This window comes from Xyrauchen texanus, chromosome 8 (assembly GCF_025860055.1).
Source record: "Xyrauchen texanus isolate HMW12.3.18 chromosome 8, RBS_HiC_50CHRs, whole genome shotgun sequence".
In the NCBI taxonomy this organism is placed as follows: domain Eukaryota; kingdom Metazoa; phylum Chordata; class Actinopteri; order Cypriniformes; family Catostomidae; genus Xyrauchen; species Xyrauchen texanus.
In genome coordinates, this window is record NC_068283.1 from 50,189,551 (window position 1) to 50,210,822 (window position 21,272).

Genomic DNA, 21,272 nt, shown 5'->3' on the forward strand with positions numbered 1-21,272 from the left:
GGAAACACTGTCATGAGCTCACCGCGTGCTAGCACACTTCACATGCAGCACATACAGACTCTAAATGTCTTTTAAAACTTAATAATTACAGTAGCCATGTCACGATTCCAGTTTTCCCATCCCCAAATGTAAGTATTTATATAAATAAGACTTTTCTTATACCATACAATATATTTACAACTTTTTAAGACTGTTTAAGGACCCGTGGGAACCCCGAATTCATATATAGTAGATTACTAATTATTTCACTGCTCTCGGGAATAATATTGGTCAATGGCGCCATCTAGTGGTCTGCTGTCGCTGGGAACAACCGCACATCCGGGTATTACCAATCATCTTTCCTGCTAATAAAATAATTTAAACTAAAATCAATGTTTCATGTGCATTTATTTGGCAAGTCGTCTTGTAATAAGCTGGAAAATGAGTCAGACAAATGAGTCATTCATTACAGAATAATCTAACAGAAATCAGTCAAACGTGTACAGGCCATTTTAAAAAGACAAATGATTGTTTTAGTTCGTCTTTAAAAGTGCAGATAAACACTAATATAACACATATATAACAGAGATCTGCTTTATTATTTTCCTCTCTGCACACAAATATAAATATCCAGTATTTCAGTGTTTAGTGGAATGAAGTGTTTATTATTCACTGTATTTACATATTTCAGTCATTCATGCATCAAACACACGTATCCCTTCTATACTGTACAGTGTGAACCACACGCGTGTTAAACTCACTGTATGGGCCACAGTGAACACGTTCATGGAGTTTCCTTCGTCTCACACTTCTAATATCAAGTTTGCAGGTAAAGTTCAAAGAGATCAAGTATACACACACATTTCTTCAGTCCTATGGAGGTCTTACTGGCCTTACTGAACAGAAACAAAACACAGACATTCAACTTTCAGGAACACAAAATCCACACGAGACCTCCGGCAGCAGTGGCGGGAATGAGGACGTGTCGGCACATGGACAGAATCCCGCAGGAGACAGACGTGATCAGGTGCGAGCGGGACAAACACACAACAGCGGCTCCATGAACTCGTGTCCAGAAGTGTCCTTTTGAGTTCCTGTCTGGCCCAGATTGGCATGAATCTCAGAGCTGTTCAAAGGACAAGCGTCTGAAGAACTTGTTGATGTGGAAAGCGTCGACGTCTCTGCTCGCGTCTCCCAGCTGGACGATCTGACCGGCTGCGATCGCTGCTTTCATACTAAAACTCTTGAGCAGTCGATTTCCGAGTCCCAGACCGGACGTGGGCCGTGATGACACGCTGATGTACGACGCGTCTTTCTGCTGCGGCTGATAACTCACTGACAGACAGACAGACAGAATAATGCGCTTCAATTAACTCATGTTACCAACACAACACAAAAGCAACTAACATTGTAAGGTAATGAGTTTAACACTGATAGTGTCACCTGTTGACGTGAGAACGGTGTCTGTGGTGCTGCTCAGCTGCAGGAGGATTGTGGGATAGTACGGATGAAGCAGGAAGAGTTTGCGCTGAACCGGTTCGGCTGCGGCCGCCTGTGGAAACACAATCGCACACACTTCAGCCTCAGCTCTTCACTGAACACAGTAATTCATCAGGTCATATCAGCTCTGTTGCCTTGGTAACGTTCTGTGATTGTGTGAGCGGATCTCCCGCCCAGAACAGGAACACAGATTGGCCGGATGTGGTCAGAACGGACGAGTCTTCCACTGCCAGACGAGGACACACAAACTCCGCCTCCCATAAGCTCCGCCCCTGAGTGCCGTCAATGATCTGCATCTGTGATGGACAACGACTGTAAGTGCCGACTCAACTCACTGCCTCATGTGATAGTGTTAATGAGATGTTAATGATATTCACACCTTCCTGATGCCATTGGCTGACTGATCAATGAGCAGATCAGGAACACCGTCATTATTAAAGTAACCCGACACCGGACGACTGTAAACACACAGAAGAAAAACATTTGTGGGTGGTGTTTGCAAAACTCTGCCATGATGTTCAGGTGCTGTAGGTGCTTGCCTGCTATGTGATTTCTAGGATGTTTTGGGTGGTTGTGATGGTGTTGCTATGTGGCTGCTAGCGTGTTTGGCATCATTTTTTGCATGTTGCGATGTGGTTACTAAGGTCTTTTAGGTGGTTGCCATGGTCTAGCTATGTGGTTGCTAGTGTATTGTGGGCGGTTATCATCTGGCTATGTGGTTGTTACGGTGTTTTGGGCAGTTATCATAAGGCTATGAGGTTGCTAGTGTGTTTGACATGGCTTTTAGCATGTTGCTATGTGATTGAATGTTTTTGAAGGTTGCCATCGAGCTGCTATGTGGTTGCTTGGGTGTTTTGAATGGTTACCATGGTGTTGCTAGGGTATTTGGCATGGTTTTTAGCATGTTGTTATGTGGTTTTTAGGGTGTTTTGAGCAACTGCCATGGTGTTGCTATGTGGTTACTAGGGTGTTTTCGGTGGTTACCATGGTGTTGCTATATGGTTACTACGGTGTTTGACATGATTTTTTGCATGTTGCTAAGTGGTTAAAAAGGTCTTCTAGGAGGTTACCATGGTGTTGCTATGTGGTTGCCATTTTTATGCTATGTGGTTGCTTGGGTGTTTTAGATGGCTACCATGTTGTTGCTATGTGGTTGATAGAATGATTGACATGACTTTTTGCATGTTGCGATGTGGTTACTAAGGTCTTTTAGGTGGTTGCCATAGTGTTGCTATGTGGTTTTTAGGGTGTTTTGAGGAATTGTCATGGTGTTGCTATGTGGTTACTAGGGTATTTTCGGCATTTACCATGGTGTTGCTATATGGTTACTACAGTGTTTGACATGATTTTTTGCATGTTGCTAAGTGGTTCCTAAGGTCTTCTAGGAGGTTACCATGGTGCTGCTATGTGGTTGCTAGTGTGTTCTGGACAATTGTGAGGGTGTTGCTATGTGGCTTCTAGGGTGTTTTGGGCATTTGCCATGGAGTTGCTATGTGGTTGTTAGGGAGCCTTGGGCTGTTGGCATGATTATTTACATGGCACACACACCTGTGTATTGAGGTGAGGCCGAGCGTCCATGCAGCGTGTGTGTCGCTCTGTTTCAGTACAGACAGTCTGCTGTTTACTCCACACACCAGGATCCAATCACTGCGACTCGCGTTCAACACCGACACACTGTCTAGATTATTGTGATTATGACACAAACCAGCAACAAGAGGGAGCAAGAAATCCACCTGCTCTGAGCCACTGACAGACAGACACACAGACAGACGGGTTTCAGCACCAGTAGACAGCTGATGTCACCGTTAAATTCATCATGAGTTCTGCAGCGTTCACACCCAGAATGACCACTGAAGGGATTCACCCCTCTATTTACATGCGGTTAGTATCCTGCATGTGTAGTTGTGTGTGTTGTCACCTGCTGATGTGTATGAGTGTTGTGTTGTTCTTTCTTAGTCCTTCCCAGTCTGGGTCCTTCAGTCGGACTCTAGATGTGGCTGTCCTGCCAGTGGCCTGACTGTAAATATAATTGAGAGACACAGCCTCCACAGTGCCTACGCGCACACACACACACACACACACACACACACACACACACACACACACACACACACTCACTAATTCAAACCTGATGCAGTGTTTGTAAACTGAACCTATGAAGTAATAAAAGCGTGACACTCACCCAGTCCAAACAGGATGTAATACGCTCCAGTCGCCGTCTCGTGCAGCAGCGGACCAATCAGCTTCCCCTGAGCAGTGAGGTTAAAGTTCACCGGCCGGCCAATCAGAGCTCCAGACCTCCCCGAGATCAAGACGAGAGCGAGATCAGACACCTGCAGGGATCATCAGTGACAGTAAACCGTTCATGTCACATCATGACAGTAGTGACGTCATCACAGTCAGTGTTCCTGAATTCTTTATTGTTTTGCAGGAGAACTCGAGCTGAATGAAAGACAAGCATCTTCCTGTCACTGACAACAAAGCTGTTGCTATAGAAACAGATAGCCTGTGAGTGTGAGCAGGTGAAGGTCAGAGGTCAGTGTGTGTGACCTGGTCAGCTGGTAGTGTTGTGATCAGTAGTTCTGGGAATGCGTCTCCCTGCAGATCCGGCAGCAGAACGGCGTGAGACTCCACGTCACCCACAGCTGCGGTCCAGCACGTCCTGCCTGAAACACACACAGCCCCCCCGTCTGCCATTGGTCAAAGAAAGATACGGTCTAAGATGCAGCGTTTACAGTTTTACTAATAAATGTCTCTACATATGAAGCATCCTTCAGCTTTAAATATGATCTAAACAACAGAAAACACCAAAAATGTAAGTATAAATATTTTAATAAAATATAATGCGAGTGAATGGTGACCAGAACTTTAAAGCTCCAAAAATCACATAAAAGCAGCATGAAAGCAATCCATGTCTTCTGAAGTCCCTTTTGCCTCTCAATGAAGCACCGAACACAAGATGAATGTCACTGGATCAGTGTGTGTGTGTGTGCGTGACCTGTAGATGCATTAACACTGATGATGTGACTGGAGCTGATCAGGATGCAAGCAGATGTCTCCAGTTTCCTGTAGTGAGGATCAGCACTTCCTGTCTGTAGTCCACACTGCAGAGAGATGAGCGGCTCTCTGAGTGCCCGCCTCCACAACACCTGCCCACTGATGCCACTCACTGCCATCACACTGTACTCTCACACACACACACACACACACACACACACACACACACACACACACACACACAAGTCAGTAGAGTCACTATATGTGTAAATATATATGTTCATATTTTCATATAAAGGCCACTATGCATCTACGCAAGTACATGAGCTCAGATGTGAGCGCAATGTTAACGTGCGGTCTGGTTATGTCATTGCGTTACCGTGCTGATATCAAACCTCAGTCCTCAAGGGGGCGATAGAGTTCCTTCAAACGTCCGTGCCCTTACACTGGATGCATTTTTATTATGGTGAGATGTTATAAATATTTTGACCTGATTGTGTCTGTCGTCATGACTGTTGTGTGATGTCACTGTTAAAATCGTCACTTTTGAATGGTCGGGCACTGATGGTTCTGGTCACATGTTCTCTGTCGTGTGCTCACCTTTACTCTGAGAGCTCATTGGCTGACTGTCGTTGGAGATGTTCGTGACACCAATCAAAACATCGTCCAGCCCGTCTCCATCAACATCCCACAATGCAACAGGAGGTGATGTCACACCTGAGAGGAAGAGCACATTTAGAATCTGGTCGATCAGTGAGATTATTTATGTGTTTGAGTGTCACTCACCGGCCACGTCTCCGAGCTCCGTCTCCCACCGCGGTGTGTTGTGTAACGCCCCCTGTGGGCAGGGAATGAGAAACGCACACAGCAGTACTAGCATGGCAGCGCAGCTCAGCGGCAACAGGAACGCAGCGGTCTGCACCGCCCCTCGCACACGCACCGCCTTCTCCTCAGAGTCTCCGCCCTGGCCCCGCCCTAACCCCGTCCCATCTGGCGCAAGCCCCGCCCCCTCTCTCTGGGGCTGCTGGCCCTGAACTCTCCACTCATCTTCATCAAACTCCTCTTCATCCACACACTGACGGCCTCTCAGCTCAGGACTCAGACCGTTACGAGGATAATTGAGAACCAGATCATCTTCTTCAATTTCATCTTCACTGTCGGCCTGCGTCAGAGGATCATACTCGCCCAGATCTGAACCCTTCTTACCTACTCAAACACACACAAACACAGAGTAAACATCAACAAACTGAGACTCATCTTTGTGTAGGAGCGACATTGTTTGATTCACCAACAAAACTCAGGAAGGGTCAATTCAGGAGGCAATCGCTCCTTTTCACAATGTAGCCGTTTGAAACATGATATTAATGTCCACATGTGTCTATAAAACATGATATTAACGTAAGTGTCTATAAAACATGATATTAACATCGTATGTGTTTATAAAACATGATATTAACATTGTAAGTGTCTATAAAACATGATATTAACGTAAGTGTCTATAAAACATGATATTAACATCGTAAGTGTCCATAAAACATGATATTAACATCATAAGTGTTTATAAAACATGATATTAACATTGTATGTGTTTATAAAACATGATATTAACATCTTAAGTGTTTATAAAACATGATATTAACATCGTATGTGTTTATAAAACATGATATTAACATCGTAAGTGTTTATAAAACATGATATTAACATCGTAAGTGTTTATAAAACATGATATTAACATCATAAGTGTTTATAAAACATGATATTAACATCTTAAATATTTATAAAACATGATATTAACATCTTAAGTGTTTATAAAACATGATATTAACATCGTAAGTGTTTATAAAACATGATATTAACATTGTAAGTGTTTATAAAACATGATATTAACATCATAAGTGTCTATAAAACATGATATTAACATAGTGTCTATAAAATATGATATTAACATCGTAAGTGTCTATTCAATATGATAATAACATAGTATGTGTCTATAAAATATGATATTAACATTGTAAGTGTCTATAAAACATGATATTAACATTGTATGTGTCTATAAAACATGATATTAACATCGTAAGTGTCTATAAAACATGTTATTAACATCATAAGTGTCTATAAAACATGATATTAACATCATAAGTGTCTATAAAACATGATATTAACATCTTAAGTGTTTATAAAACATGTTATTAACATCTTAAGTGTTTATAAAACATGACATTAACATCTTAAGTGTTTATAAAACATGATATTAACATCGTAAGTGTCTATAAAACATAATATTAACATGTTAAGTGTTTATAAAACATGATATTAACATCGTAAGTGTCTATAAAACATGATATTAATATCGTAAGTGTCTATAAAACATGATATTTACATCTTAAGTGTTTATAAAACATGATATTAACATCGTATGTGTCTATAAAACCTGATATTAACATCATAAGTGTCTATAAAATATGATATTAACATCGTAAGTGTCTATAAAACGATATTAAAATCACAAGTGTCTATAAAACATGATATTAACATTGTAAGTGTCTATAAAACATGATATTAACATCATAAGTGTCTATAAAATATGATATTAACATCGTATGTGTCTATAAAACATATTATTAACATCGTGTTTATAAAACGATATTAACATTATAAGTGTCTATAAAACATGTTATTAACATCATAAGTGTCTATAAAATATGATATTAACATCGTAAGTGTCTATAAAACATGTTATTAACATCATAAGTGTCTATACAACATGATATTAACATTGTAAGTGTCTATAAAACATGTTATTAACATCATAAGTGTCTATAAAATATGATATTAACATCGTATGTGTCTATAAAACCTATTATTAACATCGTAAGTGTTTATAAAACGATATTAACATTGTAAGTGTCTATAAAACATGATATTAACATTGTAAGTGTCTATAAAACATGTTATTAACATCATAAGTGTCTATAAAATATGATATTAACATCGTAAGTGTCTATAAAACATGTTATTAACATCATAAGTGTCAATAAAATATGATAGTACATCATAAGTGTCTATAAAATATGTTATTAACATCATAAGTGTCTATAAAACATGATATTAACATCATAAGTGTCTATAAAAAATATTATTAACATCCTAAGTGTTTATAAAACGATATTAACATTGTAAGTGTCTATAAAAGATGATATTAACATTGTAAGTGTCTATAAAACATGATATTAACATTGTATGTGTCCATAAAACGATAGAAAATCCCAACTGTTTATAAAACATGATATTAACATCGTAAGTGTTTATAAAACGATATTAAAATCACAAGTGTCTATAAAACATGATATTAACATCATAAGTGTCTATAAAATATTATTGTACATCATAAGTGTCTATAAAACATATTATTAACATCGTAAGTGTTTAGAAAACATGATATTAACATTGTAAGTGTCTATAAAACATGTTATTAACAACATAAGTGTCTATAAAACATATTAACATTGTGTCTATAAAATAGTATATTAACATGGTGTGTATAAAATATGATATTAACATCGCATGTGTCTATAAAACATGACAGTAGCGTGCTTGCCTTGACTAGTCTGCAATACTGATTGATATTTTATTGTTTATTTATGCATAGTGAGCATCATCGTTTATAACCGGCGCGTTCTAATCTTGACGCGTTGCGTCGCGAGGTCTATCTGTACATGCTCCTGTTTAAACATGGTTATTATTAACAAACACTCAGATCAGATATCGTTATAACGGCATGATAATAAATAAGCATCACTGACGTCACTACACATAACAACACTGCACGAGCGCACGAGCTCTTCGCTGCAGGTCACATCTGAACCGTTTTATCGCTATTAATAATTTGATAGTTTATTTGCGATTAATGTTTGACTCACCCGGTAATTTTAGAGCGCGAGAGAGAGCCGCAGCCATTGCTGCGATGATAACGGAGACGCGCGTGCTGCTGCCGCTACACTCGGACGCGCGTCAAACACCGCTCTGAACAGATGCATTGTGGGAAATGAAGTCTTCTTCTCCATTACAGGCATTATGAAGATGAGGACATGCGTCAAACACCACACTGAACAGATGCATCATGGGAAATGAAGTCTTCTTCTCCATTACAGGCATTATGAAGATGAGGACATGCGTCAAACACCACACTGAACAGATGCATCATGGGAAATGAAGTCTTCTTCTCCATTACAGGCACTATGAAGATGCGGACATGCGTCAAACACCGCTCTGAACAGATGCATCATGGGCAATGAAGTCTTCTTCTCCATTACAGACATTATGAAGATGAGGACATGCATCAAACACCACACTGAACAGATGCATCATGGGAAATGAAGTCTTCTTCTCCATTACAGGCATTATGAAGATGAGGACATGCGTCAAACTCCACACTGAACAGATGCATCATGGGAAATGAAGTCTTCTTCTCCATTACAGGCATTATGAAGATGACGACATGCGTCAAACACCGCTCTGAACAGATGCATCATGGGAAATGAAGTCTTCTTCTCCATTACAGGCATTATGAAGATGACGACATGCGTCAAACACCACACTGAACAGATGCATCAGGGGAAATGAAGTCTTCTTCTCCATTACAGGCATTATGAAGATGAGGACATGCGTCAAACACCGCTCTGAACAGATGCATCATGGGAAATGAAGTCTTCTTCTCCATTACAGGCATTATGAAGATGAGGACATGCGTCAAACACCGCTCTGAACAGATGCATGGTGGGAAATGAAGTCTTCTTCTCCGTTACAGGCATTATGAAGATGAGGACGTGCGTCAAACACCGCTCAGAACAGATGCATCATGGGAAATGAAGTCTTCTTCTCCATTACAGACATTATGAAGATGAGGACGCACGTCAAACACCGCTCTGAACAGATGCATGTCTTCTTCTCCGTTACAGGCATTATGAAGATGAGGACGTGCGTCAAACACCGCTCTGAACAGATGCATCATGGGAAATGAAGTCTTCTTCTCCATTACAGACATTACGAAGATGAGGACGCACGTCAAACACCGCTCTGAACAGATGCATGGTGGGAAATGAAGTCTTCTTCTCCGTTACAGACATTATGAAGATGAGGACGCGCGTCAAACACCGCTCAGAACAGATGCATCATGGGAAATGAAGTCTTCTTCTCCATTACAGACATTACGAAGATGAGGACGCACGTCAAACACCACACTGAACAGATGCATCGTGGGAAATGAAGTCTTCTCCATTACAGGCATTATGAAGATGAGGACATACGTCAAACATCACACTGAACAGATACATCATGGGAAATGAAGTCTTCTTCTCCATTACAGGCATTATGAAGATGAGGACATGCGTCAAACTCTACACTGAACAGATGCATCGTGGGAAATGAAGTCTTCTTCTCCGTTACAGGCATTATGAAGATGAGGACATGCGTCAAACATCACACTGAACAGATGCATCATGGGAAATGAAGTCTTCTTCTCCATTACAGGCATTATGAAGATGAGGACGCGCGTCAAACTCTACACTGAACAGATGCATCATGGGAAATGAAGTCTTCTTCTCCGTTACAGGCATTATGAAGATGAGGACATGCGTCAAACACCGCTCTGAACAGATGCATGGTGGGAAATGAAGTCTTCTTCTCAATTACAGGCATTATGAAGATGAGGACATGCATCAAACATCGCTCTTGAACAGATGCATGGGAAATGAAGTCTTCTTCTCCGTTACAGGCATTATGAAGATGAGGACATGCGTCAAACATCACACTGAACAGATGCATCATGGGAAATGAAGTCTTCTTCTCCATTACAGGCATTATGAAGATGAGGACGCGCGTCAAACTCTACACTGAACAGATGCATCATGGGAAATGAAGTCTTCTTCTCCGTTACAGGCATTATGAAGATGAGGACATGCGTCAAACACCGCTCTGAACAGATGCATGGTGGGAAATGAAGTCTTCTTCTCAATTACAGGCATTATGAAGATGAGGACATGCATCAAACATCGCTCTTGAACAGATGCATCGTGGGAAATTAAGTTTTCTTCTCAATTACAGGCATAATGAAGATGAGGACATGCGTCAAACACGCGCAGTGGAGATCAAGAACATACTACAGAACACATGCACAGTGGAGATCAAGTACATACTACAGAACATATGCACAGTGGAGATCAAGTACATACTACAGAACACATGCACAGTGGAGATCAAGCACATACTACAGTACATATGCACATGGAGATCAAGCACATACTACAGAACACATGCACAGTGGAGATCAAGTACATACTACAGAACATATGCACAGTGGAGATCAAGTACATACTACAGAACACATGCACAGTGGAGATCAAGCACAAACTACAGTACATATGCACATGGAGATCAAGCACATACTACAGAACACATGCACAGTGGAGATCAAGTACATACTACAGTACACATCTGCAGTGGAGATCAAGTACATACTACAGAACACATGCGCAGTGGAGATCAAGCACATACTACAGAACACATGCGCAGTGGAGATCAAGCACATACTACAGAACACAAGCACAGTAGAGATCAAGTACATACTACAGAACACATGCACAGTGGAGATCAAGTACATACTACAGTACACATGCACAGTGGAGATCAAGTACATACTACAGTACACATGCACAGTGGAGATCAAGCACATACTACAGAACACATGCACAGTGGAGATCAAGTACATACTACAGAACACAAGAACAGTATAGATCAAGTACATACTACAGAACACAAGAACAGTATAGATCAAGTACATACTACAGAACACATGTACAGTATAGATCAAGCACATACTTCAGAACACATCTGCAGTGGAGATCAAGTACATACTACAGAACACAAGAACAGTATAGATCAAGTACATACTACAGAACACAAGAACAGTAGATCTAGTACGTACTACAGAACACATGCGCAGTGGAGATCAAGTACATACTACAGAACACAAGAACAGTATAGATTAAGTACATAATACAGAACACAAGAACAGTATAGATCAAGTACATACTACAGAACACATGTACAGTATAGATCAAGCACATACTACAGAACACATCTGCAGTGGAGATCAAGTACATACTACAGAACACAAGAACAGTATAGATCAAGCACATACTACAGAACACATCTGCAGTGGAGATCAAGTACATACTACAGAACATAAGAACAGTATAGATCAAGTACATACTACAGAACACATCTGCAGTGGAGATCAAGCACATACTACAGTACACATGCACAGTGGAGATCAAGCACATACTACAGAACACATGCGCAGTGGAGATCAAGTACATACTACAGAACACAAGAACAGTATAGATCAAGTACATACTACAGAACACAAGAACAGTATAGATCAAGTACATACTACAGAACACAAGAACAGTATAGATCAAGCACATACTACAGAACACAAGAACAGTATAGATCAAGTACATACTACAGAACACAAGAACAGTATAGATCAATCACATACTACAGAACACATCTGCAGTGGAGATCAAGTACATACTACAGAACACAAGAACAGTATAGATCAAGTACATACTACAGAACACATCTGCAGTGGAGATCAAGCACATACTACAGTACACATGCACAGTGGAGATCAAGCACATACTACAGAACACATGCGCAGTGGAGATCAAGCACATACTACAGAACACATGCACAGTGGAGATCAAGTACATACTACAGAACACATGCACAGTGGAGATCAAGCACATACTACAGAACACATGCACAGTAGAGATCAAGCACATACTACAGTACACATGCACAGTGGAGATCAAGCACATACTACAGAACACATGCACAGTAGAGATCAAGTACATACTACAGTACACATGCACAGTGGAGATCAAGCACATACTACAGTACACATGCACAGTGGAGATCAAGCACATACTACAGTACACATGCACAGTAGAGATCAAGCACATACTACAGTACACATGCACAGTGGAGATCAAGCACATACTACAGTACACATGCGCAGTGGAGATCAAGCATATACTACAGAACACATGTGCAGTGGAGATCAAGCACATACTACAGAACACATGCACAGTGGAGATCAAGTACATACTACAGAACACAAGAACAGTATAGATCAAGTACATACTACAGAACACAAGAACAGTATAGATCAATCACATACTACAGAACACATCTGCAGTGGAGATCAAGTACATACTACAGAACACAAGAACAGTATAGATCAAGTACATACTACAGAACACATCTGCAGTGGAGATCAAGCACATACTACAGTACACATGCACAGTGGAGATCAAGCACATACTACAGAACACATGCGCAGTGGAGATCAAGCACATACTACAGAACACATGCACAGTGGAGATCAAGCACATACTACAGTACACATGCACAGTAGAGATCAAGCACATACTACAGTACACATGCACAGTGGAGATCAAGCACATACTACAGTACACATGCACAGTGGAGATCAAGCACATACTACAGTACACATGCGCAGTGGAGATCAAGCATATACTACAGAACACATGTGCAGTGGAGATCAAGCACATACTACAGAACACATGCACAGTGGAGATCAAGTACATACTACAGAACACAAGAACAGTATAGATCAAGTACATACTACAGAACACAAGAACAGTATAGATCAAGTACATACTACAGAACACATGTACAGTATAGATCAAGCACATACTTCAGAACACATCTGCAGTGGAGATCAAGTACATACTACAGAACACAAGAACAGTATAGATCAAGTACATACTACAGAACACAAGAACAGTAGATCTAGTACGTACTACAGAACACATGCGCAGTGGAGATCAAGCACATACTACAGAACACATGCACAGTGGAGATCAAGCACATACTACAGTACATATGCACATGGAGATCAAGCACATACTACAGAACACATGCACAGTGGAGATCAAGTACATACTACAGTACACATCTGCAGTGGAGATCAAGTACATACTACAGAACACATGCGCAGTGGAGATCAAGCACATACTACAGAACACATGCGCAGTGGAGATCAAGCACATACTACAGAACACAAGCACAGTAGAGATCAAGTACATACTACAGAACACATGCACAGTGGAGATCAAGTACATACTACAGTACACATGCACAGTGGAGATCAAGTACATACTACAGTACACATGCACAGTGGAGATCAAGCATATACTACAGAACACATGTGCAGTGGAGATCAAGCACATACTACAGAACACATGCACAGTGGAGATCAAGTACATACTACAGAACACAAGAACAGTATAGATCAAGTACATACTACAGAACACAAGAACAGTATAGATCAAGTACATACTACAGAACACATGTACAGTATAGATCAAGCACATACTTCAGAACACATCTGCAGTGGAGATCAAGTACATACTACAGAACACAAGAACAGTATAGATCAAGTACATACTACAGAACACAAGAACAGTAGATCTAGTACGTACTACAGAACACATGCTAGTGGAGATCAAGTACATACTACAGAACACAAGAACAGTATAGATCAAGTACATAATACAGAACACAAGAACAGTATAGATCAAGTACATACTACAGAACACATGTACAGTATAGATCAAGCACATACTACAGAACACATCTGCAGTGGAGATCAAGTACATACTACAGAACACAAGAACAGTATAGATCAAGCACATACTACAGAACACATCTGCAGTGGAGATCAAGTACATACTACAGAACATAAGAACAGTATAGATCAAGTACATACTACAGAACACATCTGCAGTGGAGATCAAGCACATACTACAGTACACATGCACAGTGGAGATCAAGCACATACTACAGAACACATGCGAGTGGAGATCAAGTACATACTACAGAACACAAGAACAGTATAGATCAAGTACATACTACAGAACACAAGAACAGTATAGATCAAGTACATACTACAGAACACAAGAACAGTATAGATCAAGCAAATACTACAGAACACAAGAACAGTATAGATAAAGTACATACTACAGAACACAAGAACAGTATAGATCAATCACATACTACAGAACACATCTGCAGTGGAGATCAAGTACATACTACAGAACACAAGAACAGTATAGATCAAATACATACTACAGAACACATCTACAGTGGAGATCAAGCACATACTACAGTACACATGCACAGTGGAGATCAAGCACATACTACAGAACACATGCGCAGTGGAGATCAAGCACATACTACAGAACACATGCACAGTGGAGATCAAGTACATACTACAGAACACATGCACAGTGGAGATCAAGCACATACTACAGAACACATGCACAGTAGAGATCAAGCACATACTACAGTACACATGCACAGTGGAGATCAAGCACATACTACAGAACACATGCACAGTAGAGATCAAGTACATACTACAGTACACATGCACAGTGGAGATCAAGCACATACTACAGTACACATGCACAGTGGAGATCAAGCACATACTACAGTACACATGCACAGTAGAGATCAAGCACATACTACAGTACACATGCACAGTGGAGATCAAGCACATACTACAGTACACATGCGCAGTGGAGATCAAGCACATACTACAGTACACATGCGATCAAGCACATACTACAGAACACATGCACAGTGGAGCTCAAGCACATACTACAGAACACATGCACAGTAGAGATCAAGTACATACTACAGTACACATGCACAGTGGAGATCAAGCACATACTACAGTACACATGCACAGTAGAGATCAAGTACATACTACAGTACACATGCACAGTAGAGATCAAGCACATACTACAGTACACATGCACAGTGGAGATCAAGCTCATACTACAATACACATGCACAGTAGAGATCAAGTACATACTACAGAACACATGCACAGTAGAGACCAAGTACATACTACAGAACACATGCACAGTAGAGATCAAGTACATACTACAGTACACATGCACAGTGGAGATCAAGCACATACTACAGTACACATGCACAGTGGAGATCAAGGACATACTACAGTACACATGCACAGTGGAGATCAAGCACATACTACAGTACACATGCGCAGTGGAGATCAAGTACATTCTACAGTACACATGCACAGTAGAGATCAAGCACATACTACAGTACACATGCACAGTGGAGATCAAGCACATACTACAGTACACATGCACAGTGGAGATCAAGTACATACTACAGAACACATGCACAGTAGAGATCAAGTACATACTACAGTACACATGCACAGTGGAGATCAAGTACATACTACAGTACACATGCACAGTGGAGATCAAGTACATATTACAGAACACATCTGCAGTGGAGATCAAGCACATACTACAGTACACATGCACAGTGGAGATCAAGCACATACTACAGAACACATGCGCAGTGGAGATCAAGTACATACTACAGAACACAAGAACAGTATAGATCAAGTACATACTACAGAACACAAGAACAGTATAGATCAAGTACATACTACAGAACACAAGAACAGTATAGATCAAGCACATACTACAGAACACAAGAACAGTATAGATCAAGTACATACTACAGAACACAAGAACAGTATAGATCAATTACATACTACAGAACACATCTGCATTGGAGATCAAGTACATACTACAGAACACAAGAACAGTATAGATCAAGTACATACTACAGAACACATCTGCAGTGGAGATCAAGCACATACTACAGTACACATGCACAGTGGAGATCAAGCACATACTACAGAACACATGCGCAGTGGAGATCAAGCACATACTACAGAACACATGCACAGTGGAGATCAAGTACATACTACAGAACACATGCACAGTGGAGATCAAGCGCATACTACAGAACACATGCACAGTAGAGATCAAGCACATACTACAGTACACATGCACAGTGGAGATCAAGCACATACTACAGAACACATGCACAGTAGAGATCAAGTACATACTACAGTACACATGCACAGTGGAGATCAAGCACATACTACAGTACACATGCACAGTGGAGATCAAGCACATACTACAGTACACATGCACAGTAGAGATCAAGCACATACTACAGTACACATGCACAGTGGAGATCAAGTACATACTACAGTACACATGCACAGTGGAGATCAAGCACATACTACAGTACACATGCGCAGTGGAGATCAAGCACATACTACAGTACACATGCACAGTGGAGATCAAGCACATACTACAGTACACATGCACAGTGGAGATCAAGTACATACTACAGTACACATGCACAGTGGAGATCAAGCACATACTACAGAACACATGCACAGTGGAGCTCAAGTACATACTACAGAACACATGCACAGTAGAGATCAAGTACATACTACAGTACACATGCACAGTGGAGATCAAGCACATACTACAGTACACATGCACAGTAGAGATCAAGTACATACTACAGAACACATGCACAGTAGAGATCAAACACATAGTACAGTACACATGCACAGTGGAGATCAAGCTCATACTACAATACACATGCACAGTAGAGATCAAGTACATACTACAGAACACATGCACAGTAGAGATCAAGTACATACTACAGAACACATGCACAGTAGAGATCAAGCACATACTACAGTACACATGCACAGTGGAGATCAAGCACATACTACAGTACACATGCACAGTGGAGATCAAGCACATACTACAGTACACATGCACAGTGGAGATCAAGCACATACTACAGTACATATGCGCAGTGGAGATCAAGTACATTCTAGAGTACACATGCACAGTAGAGATCAAGCACATACTACAGTACACATGCACAGTGGAGATCAAGCACATACTACAGTACACATGCACAGTGGAGATCAAGTACATACTACAGAACACATGCACAGTAGAGATCAAGTACATACTACAGTACACATGCACAGTGGAGATCAAATACATACTACAGAACACATGCGATCAAGCACATACTACAGAACACATGCGCAGTGGAGATCAAGCACATACTACAGTACACATGCACAGTGGAGATCAAGTACATACTACAGAACACATGCGATCAAGCACATACTACAGAACACATGCGCAGTGGAGATCAAGCACATACTACAGTACACATGCACAGTAGAGATCAAGTACATACTACAGTACACATGCACAGTGGAGATCAAGTACATACTACAGTACACATGCACAGTGGAGATCAAGTACATACTACAGAACACATGCGATCAAGCACATACTACAGAACACATGCGCAGTGGAGATCAAGCATATACTACAGTACACATGCGCAGTGGAGATCAAGCACATACTACAGAACAGAGATCAAGCACATACTACAGTACACATGCACAGTGGAGATCAAGTACATACTACAGAACACATGCGATAAAGCACATACTACAGAACACATGCACAGTGGAGATCAAGCACTTACTACAGAACACATGCACAGTAGAGATCAAGCACATACTACAGAACACATGCGCTCAAGCACATACTACAGAACACATGCACAGTGGAGATCAAGTACATACTACAGTACACATGCACAGTGGAGATCAAGCAAATACTACAGTACACATGCACAGTGGAGATCAAGTACATACTACAGAACACATGCACAGTGGAGATCAAGTACATTCTACAGAACACATGCACAGTGGAGATCAAGTACATACTACAGAACACATGCGCAGTATAGATCAAGTACATACTACAGTACACATGCGCAGTAGAGATAAAGTACATTCTACAGTACACATGCACAGTAGAGATCAAGCACATACTACAGTACACATGCACAGTGGAGATCAAGCACATACTACAGTACACATGCACAGTGGAGATCAAGTACATACTACAGTACACATGCACAGTGGAGATCAAGCACATACTACAGTACACATGCACAGTGGAGATCAAGCACATACTACAGTACACATGCACAGTGGAGATCAAGCACATACTACAGTACACATGCACAGTGGAGATCAAGTACATACTACAGTACACATGCACAGTGGAGATCAAGTACATACTACAGTACACATGCACAGTGGAGATCAAGCACATACTACAGTACACATGCACAGTGGAGATCAAGTACATACTACAGTACACATGCACAGTGCAGATCAAGCACATACTACAGAACACATGCACAGTGGAGATCAAGCACATACTACAGTACACACAGTGGAGATCAAGTACATACTACAGAACACATGCACAGTGGAGATCAAGTACATACTACAGTACACATGCACAGTGGATCAAGCACATACTACAGAACACATGCACAGTGGAGATCAAGCACATACTACAGTACACATGCACAGTGGAGATCAAGTACATACTACAGTACACATGCACAGTGGAGATCAAGCACATACTACAGTACACATGCACAGTGGAGATCAAGCACATACTACAGTACACATGCACAGTAGAGATCAAGTACATACTACAGTACACATGCACAGTGGAGATCAAGTACATACTACAGTACACATGCACAGTGGAGATCAAGTACATACTACAGAACACATGCGCAGTGGAGATCAAGCACATACTACAGTACACATGCACAGTGGAGATCAAGTACATACTACAGTACACATGCACAGTGGAGATCAAGTACATACTACAGTACACATGCACAGTGGAGATCAAGCACATACTACAGAACACATGCACAGTGGAGATCAAGCACATACTACAGTACACATGCACAGTGGAGATCAAGTACATACTACAGTACACATGCACAGTGGAGATCAAGCACATACTACAGTACACATGCACAGTGGAGATCAAGCACATACTACAGTACACATGCACAGTGGAGATCAAGCACATACTACAGTACACATGCACAGTGGAGATCAAGTACATACTACAGTACACATGCACAGTGGAGATCAAGCACATACTACAGTACACATGCACAGTGGAGATCAAGTACATACTACAGTACACATGCACAGTGGAGATCAAGTACATACTACAGAACACATGCGCAGTGGAGATCAAGCACATACTACAGTACACATGCACAGTGGAGATCAAGTACATACTACAGTACACATGCGCAGTGGAGATCAAGCACATACTACAGTACACATGCACAGTGGAGATCAAGCACATACTACAGAACACATGCGCAGTGGAGATCAAGCACATACTACAGTACACATGCACAGTGGAGATCAAGCACATACTACAGAACAGAGATCAAGCACATACTACAGTACACATGCACAGTGGAGATCAAGTACATACTACAGAACACATGCGATAAAGCACATACTACAGAACACATGCACAGTGGAGATCAAGCACTTACTACAGAACACATGCACAGTAGAGATCAAGCACATACTACAGAACACATGCGCTCAAGCACATACTACAGAACACATGCACAGTGGAGATCAAGTACATACTACAGTACACATGCACAGTGGATATCAAGCAAATACTACAGTACACATGCACAGTGGAGATCAAGTACATACTACAGAACACATGCACAGTGGAGATCAAGTACATTCTACAGAACACATGCACAGTGGAGATCAAGCACATACTACAGTACACATGCACAGTAGAGATCAAGTACATACTACAGTACACATGCACAGTGGAGATCAAGCACATACTACAGTACACATGCACAGTGGAGATCAAGCACATACTACAGTACACATGCACAGTAGAGATCAAGCACATACTACAGTAGACATGCACAGTGGAGATCAAGTACATACTACAGTACACATGCACAGTGGAGATCAAGTACATACTACAGTACACATGCACAGTGGAGATCAAGCAAATACTACAGTACACATGCACAGTGGAGATCAAGCACATACTACAGTACACATGCACAGTGGAGATCAAGCACATACTACAGTACACATGCACAGTGGAGATCAAGTACATACTACAGTACACATGCACAGTGGAGATCAAGCACATACTACAGTACACATGCACAGTGGAGATCAAGCACATACTACAGTACACATGCACAGTGGAGATCAAGTACATACTACAGTACACATGCACAGTGGAGATCAAGCACATACTACAGTACACATGCACAGTGGAGATCAAGCACATACTACAGTACACATGCACAGTGGAGATCAAGCACATACTACAGTACACATGCACAGTGGAGATCAAGTACATTCTACAGAACACATGCACAGTGGTGATCAAGCACATACTACAGTACACATGCACAGTGGAGATCAAGTACATACTACAGTACACATGCACAGTGGAGATCAAGCAAATACTACAGTACACATGCACAGTGGAGATCAAGCACATACTACAGTACACATGCACAGTGGAGATCAAGTACATACTACAGTACACATGCACAGTGGAGATCAAGTACATACTACAGTACACATGCACAGTGGAGATCAAGCACATACTACAGAACACATGCGCAGTGGAGATCAAGTACATACTACAGTACACATGCACAGTGGAGATCAAGCACATACTACAGAACACATGCACAGTGGAGATCAAGTACATACTACAGTACACATGCACAGTAGAGATCAAGCACATACTACAGAACACATGCACAGTGGAGATCAAGCACATACTACAGTACACATGCACAGTGGAGATCAAGCACATACTACAGTACACATGCACAGTGGAGATCAAGCACATACTACAGTACACATG

General features: G+C 41.0%; 1 protein-coding gene across 1 annotated transcript; it reads right to left on the reverse strand.

The window, feature by feature from the left end:
* Window positions 1–390: 390 nt before the first annotated feature.
* Window positions 391–8,503, reverse strand: fam234b (family with sequence similarity 234 member B). The gene is made up of 12 exons (XM_052131908.1): window positions 8,397–8,503; window positions 5,263–5,682; window positions 5,077–5,193; window positions 4,478–4,666; window positions 4,030–4,145; window positions 3,662–3,812; window positions 3,398–3,533; window positions 3,028–3,225; window positions 1,859–1,937; window positions 1,614–1,775; window positions 1,423–1,531; window positions 391–1,314 (listed from the first exon to the last, which is right to left on the reverse strand). The coding sequence occupies exons 1-12, from the start codon at window positions 8,431–8,433 to the stop codon at window positions 1,100–1,102; spliced, it is 1,929 nt and encodes a 642-aa protein (XP_051987868.1). The 5' UTR covers window positions 8,434–8,503; the 3' UTR covers window positions 391–1,099.
* Between the last annotated feature and the right edge of the window lie 12,769 nt (window positions 8,504–21,272).

Excerpts from the sequence above, each read along its gene's own strand:
- fam234b (XM_052131908.1), bottom strand. The coding sequence starts at position 8,433 with ATGGCTGCGGCTCTCTCTCGCGCTCTAAAATTACCGG. Across the intron at positions 1,938-3,027 it reads GGCCTCACCTCAATACACAG|TCGTCCGGTGTCGGGTTACT; the intron begins GTGTGTGTGCCA and ends GTGTGTTTACAG. Across the intron at positions 1,315-1,422 it reads CACCGTTCTCACGTCAACAG|TGAGTTATCAGCCGCAGCAG; the intron begins GTGACACTATCA and ends TCTGTCTGTCAG.